General features: G+C 38.9%; 1 protein-coding gene across 7 annotated transcripts in view; it reads left to right on the forward strand.

Annotated features, from left to right (window-relative positions):
* The window catches only part of ABLIM2 (actin binding LIM protein family, member 2), a 117,437-nt gene that overhangs the window by 88,669 nt on the left and 13,694 nt on the right, over positions 1–15,074 (forward strand). For 3 of the 7 annotated variants that reach the window (XM_009328825.1, XM_009328828.1, XM_009328830.1), the window contains 6 exons: positions 4,128–4,180; positions 4,797–4,944; positions 9,919–9,977; positions 12,327–12,381; positions 13,765–13,829; positions 14,002–14,082. In XM_009328825.1, the coding sequence (XP_009327100.1) occupies positions 4,128–4,180; positions 4,797–4,944; positions 9,919–9,977; positions 12,327–12,381; positions 13,765–13,829; positions 14,002–14,082 (461 nt within the window). The remainder of the gene's footprint in view (positions 1–4,127; positions 4,181–4,796; positions 4,945–9,918; positions 9,978–12,326; positions 12,382–13,764; positions 13,830–14,001; positions 14,083–15,074) is intronic. The other 4 variants (XM_009328827.1, XM_009328829.1, XM_009328831.1 and 1 more) reach the window with 2 other exon arrangements.

Genomic DNA, 15,074 nt, shown 5'->3' on the forward strand with positions numbered 1-15,074 from the left:
AATCTGTCCCAAACCAAATATTGTATTTTAATCATGATTGCTCCCCTGCTTGGGAACGAATGAGAGAATAAAGTAAACATGAGAGATGTTCATCACACTGTGAGCAGTAGCTAAGGCACTTTGGGGATGAAAGCATGTATCTTTGGAGGTACAGATGGGAGATGCCCATCTGTACCCTTTAGGGGTACAGATGCCACTCTTCATGGCAAGGGAAGGTCCAGTCTGTCCCTGGAGTGAGCAGTGTCTCTGTTGGAGCACCTCTTCCCACCCTATTACCTTCTGCAGCACTGTCCACGCAGAGGTGACTTCCCATGTTGTAGGTAAGAGTGAGAAAACTCCATGTGTCTGTTCTTACATACTTCGGCTTTAGCTGATAGCTGATAACTTTCCGTGGGTCAAAGGTTAGGGAACTGCAGATACATCACCGACTTCATGGTCAGAACAAGGGAAATACATTTTACCTATTTTTCTCTTGTGGTAATAGGGGGATTTAACTGATTTTAAAATACTCAATTAACGTTTAGTCCACAAAATGATGCTTTTATGTAGTTATAATTTTTATACTGTCTTTCACGGAAAACGACATTTATTTCTGTTTCGGATTAAGTTCTAGTTTCGATCTGATACAGTAATAGGAGAACGAAAATTGTCAACTCCCAAATGAGTGAGTCAGCCTGTCCACATTCACGGGAACTGGTGCTTCATGCTAAAGTAACTGCACATTCAAATCATCCAGATTTAGATAACCTCTGTGGTTTTTCTGGGTATGGTTTTGGACAAAGTCAGACTTGCTGATGTTTCAGTGCACTTTAAGTATCGGTCTTTGATAGACATTTTCTGCTCACAATGTCCTAATCTTGGAGAAACTGATGTTACCTCTAAGGCAAAAAGATAGTATCTGTTTGGTTTAGTGCTTGATTTAATGTAATCTGCCAACCTTATAGTCTGCCCAAGCTCTCTAATTCCTTCTTGTCTTTAGATATATAAATCATTTGAGGCAACTACTCAGGCTGAGCAAAAAAGCTACTGACAAAGGAAGACATTGAATATTATGGTGGTGTTTGGAAAGATCATGAGCAAATGCAAAGTTACAATCATCTGATGTAAATCAGCGTGGCTTCACTGATTTACACAAGCTGATGATACGGCTCCGATGTCCTGTATCCTGTCTGTGTCATTTATTTTTATAGATATTTTTGGTTTGCAAAGAGGATTCAAAGCAGTAGCTTTTTTTGTTCCAGGCCAGGCATTTTTATATCAATTTTCCATCCATCAGATATGCAGTCGAAGTCTGGATTATGTCAATTTTGCACTGCTCTATGAAGTTGTTCCTCATAGTCACTGGAGTGAGCGGAGAATTAAATTATCGAGTCAGCAATCTCTATAGGTTAACAAGGATATATGTTTTAAACTTTCTTTTAGAGATTATGGATGTTCTTAAAGGTTGTGTTGCAAATACATGCTCGTTGTTTTTCTACTGCATAATTAACTCAAAAAACAAAAAAATCAATGAACTTTCCTTCCAATTAAAAAAATTTTAAAAATAAATAAAATTTACCTTTTGTTCTGGAAGAACTCCCAGCTAAAACATGAACACATGAGTAACTAATGATTCAGCTCCTCAAGCTAACAGGACACTGAACTGATACATGCTGAAAAGGAGCCAGAGAACATTCCTTCGTTGAAGAGACCAAGTTTGAACAAACAAGCACAAAAATGTTCTTTAAAACAAAAACTGCAAGAAGCTCTTCCAAAACATTTGGCTTTAAAAGGTTTCAGTTACAGCAGTGCGCAACAGATTTGCTGTAGCTACAGCTTCTGTGTTTCTATTATAAACACTCAACTTCAGAATGAAAAAAAGGAGGTGGAAAAATGGGACATACGAGAGATCAGGCTGAGAGCTGGGGTTGGAAGGTGAAGAGTGCGGGAGCCTGCGTGGTCGTTCTTTTGTATGTGTTCATGTTTCAGAAATATTTGAACAGCATTCAAAGTTTTAAAAAAATTGAAGAGGTTTGCTCTTCAGCAGTATTAGCAGTGATCCATGTGAAACATGCAGTTCACATTGGGCTTCACAGCAGAACTGAGTACCCCTTGTAGCAGTGAAGCTAATGCCCAGGTGCTGATGAAATTCAGGCCACTTGGATTTATCTGCCAACGATGTGTTGTATAAAGGACTCTCAGGAACTTGGGAGGGGCAGGCCTTCATGGCCCCTGTTGGTTTTGGTTGTACTCCTCTGGATCTCTGTATAAAACCGTGGTGTTTAAGTAGTTTGAAGTCAGATGCTCTCAAGATCCTGTGGAACACTTAAAATCTCTGAATAATGCTTTGGATTAAACTTGTATTTTTCCTTTGAAAACATCAACATCTTGAAACAAAAACAATTTCCAAAAATGCATCAGATTCTCTATATGGATTTCTGATTTAGTGAGAGCAAGATCTGTATATGTAACCTGGAACAACTCGTTGCCTGGTGATTTAGGGTATGCTCCCAAAATATCAGTGAACCAGGTTTAAGTCCTTCTTGCCACGTAGGGACTTTATTTTTCATCTTTCATATATGGATATTTCTCTCTATTTCTTTCTCAGAGAAGCAGCTTGCCATCTCGGGAAAATGCCCTGGTCAGGATGCTATCAGCTAACTGAAAGCTTTGAGTTTTTTCATAATGCTGTTTTTATTTTATGACCCAGCTTTGTTTTGCCACATTAAATTGAGAAAAAAAAAATCTACAGTTACAGATTTTCACCTCTAACCCATAGATTTTTTCCTTACTGCAATTTGTCATTTTTTAAGTATCACCTCCTCAACAAAACCAGTTAAGGTCTGGGTGTGAGCTGTGTAATGGCATCAGAAAATGAAACAGATTAACGCTGAGAGGTTAATGGTGGTGGCCTTTTGCCCATGTTGTTTAGATGCAGGGCAGATCCTCTGCAAACATACTGGCCAGGGAAACGGAGAGGGCACAGTTGTTCCCAAGTTGCTGGGAGTGTTGCAGCACTTCTAACGGTGCAACTTGATCTCTTCCTCACCTCTGCCTCTGAGCGTCTAATCTGAGCCTTAACTTTTGTATTATCATACTATTTTTATTACTAATAAATGTTTTCTGGCTACATTGCGTTGCATGGGGTTCTTGTGTTGCCCTTTTACTCGGGCATTGCAGACAACCCCCTTGTTACGATGACTTCTCATGGGCTTAAAATTATGCTAGATCATTGCATTACTCCAGTTTTGTACCATTAAACTCTCCCTAAAACAACGTACCGTGATACAAGTAGGATACCAAGGCAAGCAGGACTCAAATTTTGGGAATTTATTTGAAATTATGTGAAATTTGGCACAGAATCTTTCTATAAGATTCTGAGGTGTAGCTCAGTGTCTGGACCAATACTCTGGGACATAAAAGACAAGGAAAAACACATTTGATGGTTGGGAATTATCTAATTAATAGCTTTTAGGTTTTCAGTTTTGAGTTTTTCTTCTCAGCAAGTTGGAAAGTTACAAGAACGGTAAAATATCAGCAATATTTTTTTGTAAAAGACTAAGAGGGCAATATAGTCAGAAAAGTGGCTGGTCACAGAATTGTGAATTTTAGAGTCTGACACAGCCTCTTTTACAGATTTCATCAAGAGGTAATACCAAATTTGTTCCTATCTTCTTTACCATCATTGCCTATCCTTTTTGGGAACGTAGGAGGCCCAGGTGTGTAGACCACAAAACATCTATGTAACCATATGTACTTTCATGGTCGTGGTAACACGAAATGACTTGCCTCTGTGTGCAGTGACCATATAAATCTGTCCCTAAGTTATGATGTAGGTTTTTTCCCACCAATCATTCCCCAGAAGTAGTTTCTTCCTAAAAAGATAGGTTCAAAATCCATCAGGAATAGATTGCCTAAATTCACTGTATGCCTGAAGGATGAGTATTACTGTAATAATTTCAAAATTATTTTAAGTAATTCTGTGAAACCATAGCTTTACACATGAAATTTTCTGCCCAGCTCTGTTTTTTTTTTTTAATTGGTTTTTTTTTTCCCTCTTAAAAATATTTGGAACATAACCACAGTCAAAACAGAAGACAAAAAAAATGTAATCTATTCTAATTTTTAAAATTAACTTAATCTTCCAGCAGCAAGAAGATCAGAAGGGGAGGATGGAAGCTTGGATCAGGACAGTAAGAAGGTAATGATCAGAAAGAACAAAAGGGAGTAGTGTATTGATCTTTCTTGAAGCAACTGTTTTTTAAAACATGTTCATATGTAAAGTTATTCTTTCGTATAAATCCTTACTACTTTTAGGTCTTCCCAAGACGATACAGAAAAGCTTAATCTCTCACCCAGAGGGTTTGGAATCTACATTCTACAGTAAAGAAAGAAATAGGCATTTTGAGATTAAGAGCAATAATCTCATGGATTTTCACTCAGTCTCAAGATATGCATTGGTGATTCAGCTCAGCCTGCGGACTTTTACTTAGGATGCATGTTAACATACAAGAAAAACGTTAACAGCAGATTAATTATAAGGAAATGACATAGTGCATCCTCTAAAGCGGGGCGCAGTGGGCAGCTTAATTAACAGAGAAACTATCCTCAGCCCACCTGAAAGTTAAAAAGCTTTTTGGTAGCTGTGATGTCTAAGTCATGATGTAGTCAATTTTTATAATTTGATAAAGGATGGTACAAGTTGCAATGAGCATAAACATACAATCGGTTCACAAGACTTCCTAGACAGGTGAAGTAGGAGAACTGCATTCAGATGTTAAATCCTGAATTTTGTAACAGGCTTTTACTCTCTCCAGCTAAAGACCAGTTGGCTTATTCTGAAAGGGGATATGGACACCAGAACTAATTCCCCGGATTCGGACACGCGGTCCCTGTCTCTTACTGCCGGAACCGACAGAGAAAACTTCCCAAGGGCGCAGGAGGGCACAACTGCTGGCTACTCCCGTGAGTACTGCATTCCTCCACTTTACACCATATAGCAGTAGCAGGTCATCTGGGGTAAACAAGTTGGGGAAGCAGTTTTCCAAAAGAATGCATCCAATGCGAGGCATGTCTAGCAGCAGGGCTAGGATGTCAGTCTTGTGGGCATTTTGGTAATGTGATAGCTGGCTCCATCAACTTATATTAGGGAAATTATGGCTTAGTTATGCACGAAAGAGGAAAAACAGATGCTACAAAGTCTGTCACAAGGCTGTAACAAGATAAAGAAGAAAAGTTGTTTTGGATCATCAGTCTCACTGGTCTAACTTTAGGGGATTTGATTCCTTAGTCCTCACCAGACATCGCATACATGTGCACAACGTGTATTGTAGCATTCCCTGTGCAGGGGAAACCAAGTCTGACCACCTCACACCCCTAACATCTGTAAGTCATTGCCCAGAAATGAACACCTAAACCTTTCATTGTAACGCGCATGTCGGGTATGTGTGGAACCTTTCTGGAGTTGATATGATGCTTTTCTACATATGTATTGAGAGAATAGCCCTTGTGTGCAACTTTTAAGTAGGGAAAAGTATGTAGCACACCAACTGTGTTATACAGGAACAACATATGGTGTCCATTTTTTTCATGAGAATATTGCTATACCTGTCACTTTTCTATACCAGCATTTCTTTTATGTTTTTTTATTATCTTGGAAATGTGGAGCTATTAAAACTAAAAATGCAAAAGATGGCTCACACTTCTGTCAGGGTGAATATCACCTCTGTGCCAATGCCATATAGGTTGTGTAGTTCATTTTCCATTGCTTTTTGTCAGTGTTTCTCTGTCCCTCGTGAAAGTTGGCCCTGGTACCCAGTTAGCAGCTACACAGAAATGACACTGAGGAAATTTTCTTTTCCTGACATTTACACTTCTTTTTTTTTTTCTTTCTTTATGATTTTATGCAGCCACCTGACTGTTTTAATACCCATGGACATCCTAAGTAATTCCTTCTCTACTCAGTGTTTCCCTATTTAGTTCTGAATATTTGTAGTCTGCCACATTCCCCATTGGCCATGTCTCTGCCTCTTGCACTTAGGGTTGAGAACTCTGACGTTCAGCCCCATCTCTGTGGCATAGTCAGTGAGTATCAGAGAAAATAAACTTTTCGGGTATAGGTTTGATGCCAGGTGGTTACACGCAGAGTGGAGGGGTTAGTAGGCATCAAACTGCGAATCTCTGGTAATGTGTCCAAACACACTGTGCAAACAGTCCTGCATTCATCTGTCCAGCCTCTGAGCTAACCAGAGAAGGGTTATTCTGCTCTAGAAGACATTTAGCCACATTACGTTAGCTATATGCCCAGAAGAATGCATCTAACAACAAAGCACATCAGTATGAGGCTTGTGTAATTAGCAGGCATCTAGAGTGGAGCTTGCATCTCCTTACATCCACCTGTGTAAATGTGTCTTGTTTCTGTATATGCAGACGTTTAATAGTTAATCATTTACCACAACTCATTATTTTAAGTGTCACATACTTAGGAAGGCAGACATCTGGCGAGGTGTGTAACCCTTGCTGTTCATGTGCCCCTGATGTCCTGAGAGGCAACCTCAGAATATCCAGGTTAGAGCGAATGTCGTACTGGAAGAAGCAGGAGCCGTATCCATGCAGAGAGTAGCTGATGTTCAGCTAGTGCCTAATTAGAGAGAAAGATTGCCTTATCTTGGCCAGTTACTCCAGAAAGTTTACTGTAATGGTACAACTGTGGTTGGATGTGATAACGAGCAGTATGTGGTTGTTGGCTTTTAGTGTTGTATTTTTCCTTGATATTAAAAAAAAAAAAACAAAAAAACCCCAAACGTGTTTAGCTTTGTAACTAAGTTCATGGGAAACAGAAGCTAAGTGAAATACAGTTCCCACTGGAGTCGGTGGGTCTTGCTAGCTTGTTTTGGGCTGTTTCAACTTTATTCGCCTCTTGGATTTTTTCCAGCCGGCCACACGATGTCGCTTGTGCCCGCAGATGTGGCTCAGCCCTGGCAGCCTGGGAGCAGCTCCGGCTGCTACATGCAAGTGAATTGTGTTTGTTTTCAAACCGGTCTTTACCTTAGTGCATTTTTCCTTGGTAACTGAGTAGTACGCGATAGACCAAAACTGTCTCACCCATCTCTGTAGCCAAGAGGCCAAGAAATTGAACTCCGCACTGATGTTTGACACCAGCATCTTCTTCCAGGCAGGAGCAGAGATGATAGTTTTGTTGCAGATACATTCATTCTATCTCACGGGTATTATACTCTTTGCCCTCTGGTGTCACTACCATTCAGATAACAGGCAGTGATAAGTTTCTAGTTTCCAAACTGGAGTAGCGAAGTGAGCCATCTAATTCAGTATTCATCACTACGTCCCCGTATCAGATGTGGAAACCCCCTGCGGGGCTGAAAACAAAAGTTCTGCTCGTCGTTTATACCACACCTTAGATAGTGGTTGATTATGTTTCTAAAACATCCCTTGCTTTTATAGATCATCTTCATTTTATGAGCTTAAATAAGTTTATAAAGCCTTCTTTCCTGCGATGAGCTTTTCATTGCCCCAGTTATCCTATAGGCCACTGGTCTGGTGCAGTTAATTTAACCCATTTGAACCCTGATGAACAAGAACAGCACAAAGGATTCCTCCAGGATCTCCTGTCACTGCCTGAAAATACTATTATTTCTATATCTTATATGTATCAGGACAGACATTTCCAACTTTTGCTTTTTTTTACACTTACATTAGCAACTCACAGTCATCTTGTGATTGAGCTGTGTATCTAGGTCTGTCTCCTTCCCCATCATTTCCAAATTATGAGCTCTCAGCGTAAATAGTAGAAGTTTGGGGTATTTATTAGTCCCCAAGCGCATGACTTTTCCCATGAATTACTAAATTTTATCCCTTTTCTATTACTCTAATGTTCAATTAGATGTTTATGATATCCCAATCCTCCTCTGTATTGGCAGTGCTTTGTAACTTTGTGTAGTCAGCAAAGTTTATTAGCCCATTACTATTTTTGGTGTCCAGATTATTAGTGAAAACATGAGGCAATTTCAGCTCAACACCAGTCCATGCTGACACTTTTCTCTATCAGCTCTGCTCAGTTCTCACTACCCATTTCTTACATTTCATTATTTCCTTACCGACTTTATAATTCCTCTGATAAACTCCACCTTCTCCAGATTTGCATTTAATTCCATGTGCGGCCAAATACCAAACACTGTAATGATATCACATTAGATGAGATCCAATAAAATTTATGTTGTGCAGAAGTCATTTCTCTTAACAAAGAAAGCTACCAAGCAAGTCTGGCACTGTGTCTTTAATTTATGTCAAACCAATTAAAATCTATGTGAATATAATTCATTTTCTGTTTACTTCTATGTTTTTGTTCAGTCTTTCCTTAAGTTTTCTGTTGGAAGCAAACTGGTAGATCCTTACTCTCTTTTTTCCCTCTTAAATATAAAAACTATAGCTGCTGTTCTCCAATGGTAAGAGGTATTGGACTTGCAATTCAATGTGAGCTTATCACTCCCTGTTTATGTACATTAAGCACTTTGAATTATGTTTCCATCATGACTGTGATTCATTGGCATACCCTTATTCTGTTAGCTTTCCCTCCTTGCTCAGTACTCTACCTTTTGTTCCTAAAAACGGAGGTGAAATACTCCTTCAGTGATGGAGCCCTACCTAGGTTACCTTTCACCTCTGCTGTGTACTGACATAGCGTAACTCCCAGTGATCCCATTTATTCTTTCCTTGTTCTCTTTTTATTTGGATAGCTGGAGAACCTTTTGCTATTTGTTTTAATATCATTTTCAGTGTTTAACTCAGCTTGACTTCTGGCAGTTCTTACTTTATCTCAGCACATCGTGAGCTCTTTGCTGATCCATCTTTTGTTTTTTCTTTCTGTATGCTTATTCCTAATCATTCCTTAGGGTATTTATTAATCCAGTGGGGTCTGGATTCCCTTCCTGCATTCCCCTTTGGACACAGATTGCTAACATTTTTCACAGAAAGAAGCATTGTACATTCAGTTCTTTGAGCTAACTGACTTCTGTAACTCTTTGCATCAATTTATCAAAGTTTCCTGTACTGGAATCAAGAATGCTTATTACACACGTGTTTGTTCATCTTCTGTTTAATTTAAACTGATTCAGCTTGTCACTTCTATACAGCATTATTTTTATTAACCAAAAACTAATCTGAAACACTTTTTGTCCTTTCACTGACAAAAAGAACTTCCAAACTTTCTTATTAGACTCTCAATATTAAAAGTAAGGCTCCTCGGTTGTTTCATAGTGCCCGCACACAGTTTCATCACCATATTACATCCAGTTTGTTCATGGTAATACCACTTTGCCAATTTTGTCTATCTTAAAACTTCCTTTCTCTTGAGTGTTTATACTCTCACTGATTTACTTTATCCATTGCCATATCTTCATTTATGCTTTTTTCCACTTGAAGCAGTAGAAGTTTTAAAGAAAGCAAAAAAAATTTTGTGGGTTTTTTTAAGTGGTAGGATACCTACCCTTCTTTTTTAAGAAACAAAACCAAAACCAGACCACATATATCATGATCAGAAGTGATGTAACTCTAAAATGATGGTACCTTTAATCCCATTTTCAAGTCATGGTTTAACACCAAGTTGGAGGGCAGAGATTTCACAAGCTCTCAAATCTGCTTTGCATCACGTAGCTGCATAAGGCTTCTGTAACATGAGTCCCACAACTCTCTTCATGTCATGCCTGGTAAGGTGATTGCATCTGGCATGCTGTTATTTATAGACATTCATGTACATTAAATATGGAGAAAAGATGAGCATTGCTCAGTTATATTTCATCCCGTTAATAGAATGTACATATTGATCTTGTAATTGCTGTTTCTGGATGTTTTCTTGAATTCAGTGTTTTAGTAGGCTGTAAAGGATTTGCAAAAAATTATAGCTGTATGTTATGTCTTTTACAGGATTTCCATATTCTAAATCTGCTTCTCTACCTGGCTATGGAAAGAATGGCTTACATCAGGTAGGTATACATTTAAATGCATTCTCCAGGCAATAGTGTATCATAAATAGGCAGCTTAGTAACTAGTTGAAAATCTACACAGTACTAACACTTCAAAGGTGTTTTGGCTGCCAGCCCTGTCTGACAGATTCATACCCTATGTGGGTTACAGTTTGTCTGTCTTCAAGAGTAAGACAGACTGAGGCTTCTCCTTTTAATTGTGTGCATCATGAGCATTAGGAATCTTGATTCTCCTCCCAAAACAAACGAAGGTCCAAAATGTACAGGCTGCACATATTAATAGATCACAGTATAGCTTGAATTAATGATAGAGAGGGCTAGGCCTATAATTAGGCAAGTAATGATCTTAGAGTAAAGGTGGAGCAGCCCACATCCATTGCATTTCTTGAACCATCTGTTCTTTTTTTTTCCAGAATGCATGTGTGTATATGTATGTATATACACACCCAGTCATTGTATTTTAAGGCGGGGAGGGAGCAATACAGAGAGAATGGCAGGCAGCAATCTAGAAAGCAAAATGCGTAACAAAATTATGATCAGATCAGACTAGGCGTTCTGTTTCTAATCCTTTTTTATAATTTTTGTAAGTCTTTAGGAAAAAGGCATCTTTGACACTGTGGTCCCTCTTTCTTGCTGGCATCTAGCATTACGGGTTCTCAGTTCATGGCTTATATTTTTAGGTGTAAACCCATAATGGTTAATAGTTGGCAATACATAGATGCATGTACACTTACATTTTGAAAATTGATTTGTGTCTAGATTACATGGACAGGACCTCATTCAAATTCCCTCCTTTCTCCAAAGGAAGATGTGAAAGCTGGAAAGACATGAGCAGGATTAAACTTCCCCAGTGATAAGAGTCAAACTGCAGGTCATTGGAAGGAGCTATAAGAAAGCAGCTGTCAGAGAGTAGCTAAATGAATTTTTCAGTAGCTACTGAAATGTCCATCCCTTTGAGTTAATATTACAAGACTAATTGTGCCTGTGTTGCTTCAATACCTGACTGCTTGAATTCCTCTCTGAAGGAACCAGCGGCACTGCAACTTGATCAAATGAGATTTAGGAATTTGAAAGGGTCTAGATAAACCTGTCCCCACCTGTGAGTCAACAGCTTTTTTCTGACTTTTGAGAATAACTGTTACCAGTAACCTGAAGCGAGCAAGGGACCAGCTTGCACCCAGCCAGTGCGCTGGTGAGGCACCAAAGCCGTCAGAAGGCTTCACAAAGATGAGGCCAAAGCAAACTCCATCAGCAGTGGAGTTGGCCGCGCTTGTAGGCTGAAGCCATGCAATGTAATATGAAAACAGCAGATGGCAGCATTTGCCCCACCTAAAGGGTCCACCCTCAGCCAAAAATTGTAGGAAAGTTGAAAAGGTTGCTTATGGTCAAATCCGTGAGGCCAAAATTCTTCTCAGAATGGATGTCCTCTGTTTGGATTGCAGGTTCATACCAGCTTTTGTGGTTTGTTATTTTTAATCAGCCATCCCAGTGCTGCATAACAAAATAAACCAGAACCAAACAATAAGGAGCCTTGCAGGTTATTGTGAGCATAGCTGTGCACACCGTTGATACCCTAACAGGCAGAAATGAGACTCAGGGAAAAAAAATCATATAATAGTGCTTTTCTGATCTCCTGTAATGTTTTTTCATCACAGCATTTGCCAGCAAAGGAAAAAGACAGTGGGTCAAACAAAGCTATGGCACATATGCACAGTGTTCCCTGGTCTTAGTGGCATCAGCAGTGTGAAGCAGAAAGCGGAATGAGACAAGTTTCAGTGCAGCATAAGTGATTTGTGATGACGGCAGTAAGACGTCTGCATTGCAGGGAGAGGCATGTGGCAATTTCAATCTAACCTTACTGCCAGGTCTTCAAATGGGGGTGGCTGGTGGCTTTCTGACACCTTTCTGCCTCATTGAAAGCTGCGAGGAATCAGAGCTCAAAAACGTCCCAAGGGCTTAGGGGTGAGGTGGGTTGATAGGACACTGCAATTGCCTCTTTGAGTGACATCCAAGCTCCAGCTTTCGCTGGTCTGTGGGAGTTCACAGCGTAGGCAGGAAACTGCACCTGCAGTGCCTCCGAGGACCCAGGCATTCACTTGACACTCCATCCTTGCCTACAGGCAGAGCTCCATCTCTGCAGTCATAGATCGATGGGTGTTGCAAGCACTCGGGACTCCTGCCTTGAGCAACTGGGTCAAGTTTGAATGAGACTTTATTCTCTTTCTCTCTTGCAAGGATCTGTATTTTGATTGTGTGGTACCAACTGTTTTTCTTTTTTTCTCTCAACAATGTGCAGAGTGATTTTGTGGTGTATTTTGCTGCTATATTGCTTCTTTCTTTCTCTTTCAGCCTGAAAATATGGGCCAATATGAAACGGACCAGGAGGCGAGCTGGGGGATGAAAGGTACATTGCAGTATCATTTCCACTCCAATTTGTGTTTTCTTCCTTTGAGGATGCTCATTAACATCTTGCCATAAAGGGTTACTGTTCTGAGATCTTCCCATAGTTCACGTAATAATGACTAGATAAAGACCCAGCTCAGTATCATGTTTATCACAGAGAATCTTCTTTTTATCTGACCAAACATAAAGGCCTGACTGAAGTCCTGCATCATGAAGTGGTGCAACCATGTTGAGTCAATCCCAATATCCCCAACATGTGGCAACAGCCTCTAGTTCTCTTTGCTTAGCAGGTGGTGGTATTGTATCAAAGAGAGGAAGAAATTTAAGATAATCACTCCTTCAAGATATATCTAATAAAAAAGTCCATTGTGCTTCTTGTTTGTGCTACAGTGTGGTTAAAATGTACAGAATTCAAAAAGCAGAATTTATTTGCATTCATTTTTTTATTTCAGTTTAAGTGGACTGTGAACTTAATATGGAACTTGGGTTGGAATTTTCAAAAGAGCTGAGCAATTTAGGAACATTCATCTCCTCATGAGGAAGAGTAGGATTTTGTTCCCAAGACGCTTAATCTCATTTTAAAAATCTTACTCTAATGCTCCACTTCATGCATCTGTGTTGATACAAATCTTTGTCTCTATGTTTGAATAGTTTAAAGTACAGATTTTGAAAAGCAGACTTATCTCTGATTTCATTTCAGACCATAAAAAGGTCTATGAAAACATACTGGCTATCCTGGTTGCATTTAATCATCGATGTGAATAGATGACGTTGTGGTAGTCATATCATATATAGTCATATACTGACCTAACTAGAATACTCTTGTGCTAGTTTAGATCCAGAAATCATTGTCCCCACACCCCCAAATCATCTTTTCTTCACTATTGTTATTCCCACTGCAGTCAGCCCAAGTGCAGGATGTTAGCATCTTGGAATATTGTATTAACTCAATGATTTTTATGTATGTTCCCAAACTGACACGCCTGTAATAATCCATATATTTTAACTATTTTCAGTAAAGAACAATAAGGGCAGGACTTTTGGATGACAGACTGACTTAACTCTGCACAAAAGCCTCCTGTAAAAAGAAATTCCCAATTTTGCCAGACATACTCAATGTGTAACCCAATGGCATCAGGAGATGGATTTTCTGTAATAAGCCTTTGATTTCGAGGACTATTGCTTCGGTAATAGACAGTGTTATAGGCATTCAGAGCATGGGGGTCAAATGCTTACTGTGCATGCAATTATCCAACAAATATTGAAAACCGTAAGAGAAACGTAATAGCATAACAAATTGCTGCTGTACCTAGATGTTCGTTATGGTGACTCCAAAAGAAGCCTATAAATTCTAAACTGTGAACCTGTTCTCATTCTTTTGCAGAATACAAGGTAAGAAGGGCTTTTCCAACACTGGAAGAACAATCAGATTCAGCACTTCCTAGCAAGGTTACATGTGTTCCTTTTTTTATTTTATTTTGTTAATTTTTGTCCCAGTGAAATATTTGTCAAATCAGGATGCAAGTATGTACCATTTGAATTAGTAAGTTCCCCACACTGTCATTTCCACACATCAGAATCAGATTTGGCTGGAGTTCATATGCTCTTGTCTTTTTAACAGATTTATCCTTACGAAACACTTATTGTAACAAACCGAGTTCGTGTGAAATTGCCTAAGGATGTGGACAGGACCAGGCTGGAGGTAGGAATGATATTTCCTTGATGGCTTTGCAAGTCTTTGTCCTGTTTGTTTACCATCTTAGATATTCCTGTGCCCAAGTAATAGCAATGAAAGAAGAGAGAAGAGAAGAATAACATTATAGATCATATTTTATTTCAAAACACTAGTATGTAGGCAATTTAACTAAAAAAGAATAGCCAAAAACCTAGCAGATGTCTGACCAAATGGTGTTTTACAAAGATACTGATGAAACCATTGGTTTTGGATGATTATACAGGATATTGAAAGTTGGAACGGCACGGGTGGAAACTTGTTTTTTTAATTCCTATTAAAAACACCCTCCTAGAATAACCTGAGTATTATAAAAAAGCTCAATTTATTCTGCAATTATATGGACCTGTGTTTCTGGTCCATTGTCTTATTCAGCCTCTCCTTTGGCTGTGTGATCCACAATGACTGTGCTACAGTCATTTGCTGTAGCATCCACCTCTCTCAAAGACTAGTAGTCTAAGCTGGAAAAATGCAGAAATAATTTATCGTGAAGGAAAGCTTAGTTTCCAAAGGCGAAATCCTGAAGTTGATGTTCAGGCAAAATTCATGAGGTTGATTTTTTTGACTGAGTAATGACAGGACTGAATAAAGACTCACATAAATTATTAAACTAACATATCTTTATGTGAATTACTATTAAGAAGAAGAGATAGTTCAATAAAAATCATGTGATTAGCAATATTGAACTTTTGGGAAGATTTATGTTTAAATAAATTTATTGTATTTTTGACTTGCTAATGCAGCAAGAAAAGAAGAAAGAAACTTTAATCTTAAAGCAAAAAAAGAAGAAATACTGTGAAGTAGCAGAAAGTTCCTCATTAAAGAAAAAAAAAAAAATTACCAAGTTCTTATACATGTGGTATATTTTGGAAATGGTGTTATGTTCTTAAATACTTCAATGTGCTTGTCGCCTGATTACCTGGCAAGTGGTATTGATTTGACTGTAAGGAAAAAAGAGCCTC

The sequence above is a fragment of the Pygoscelis adeliae genome, unplaced genomic scaffold (genome assembly GCF_000699105.1).
Source record: "Pygoscelis adeliae isolate BGI_AS28 unplaced genomic scaffold, ASM69910v1 Scaffold66, whole genome shotgun sequence".
NCBI lineage: Eukaryota > Metazoa > Chordata > Aves > Sphenisciformes > Spheniscidae > Pygoscelis > Pygoscelis adeliae.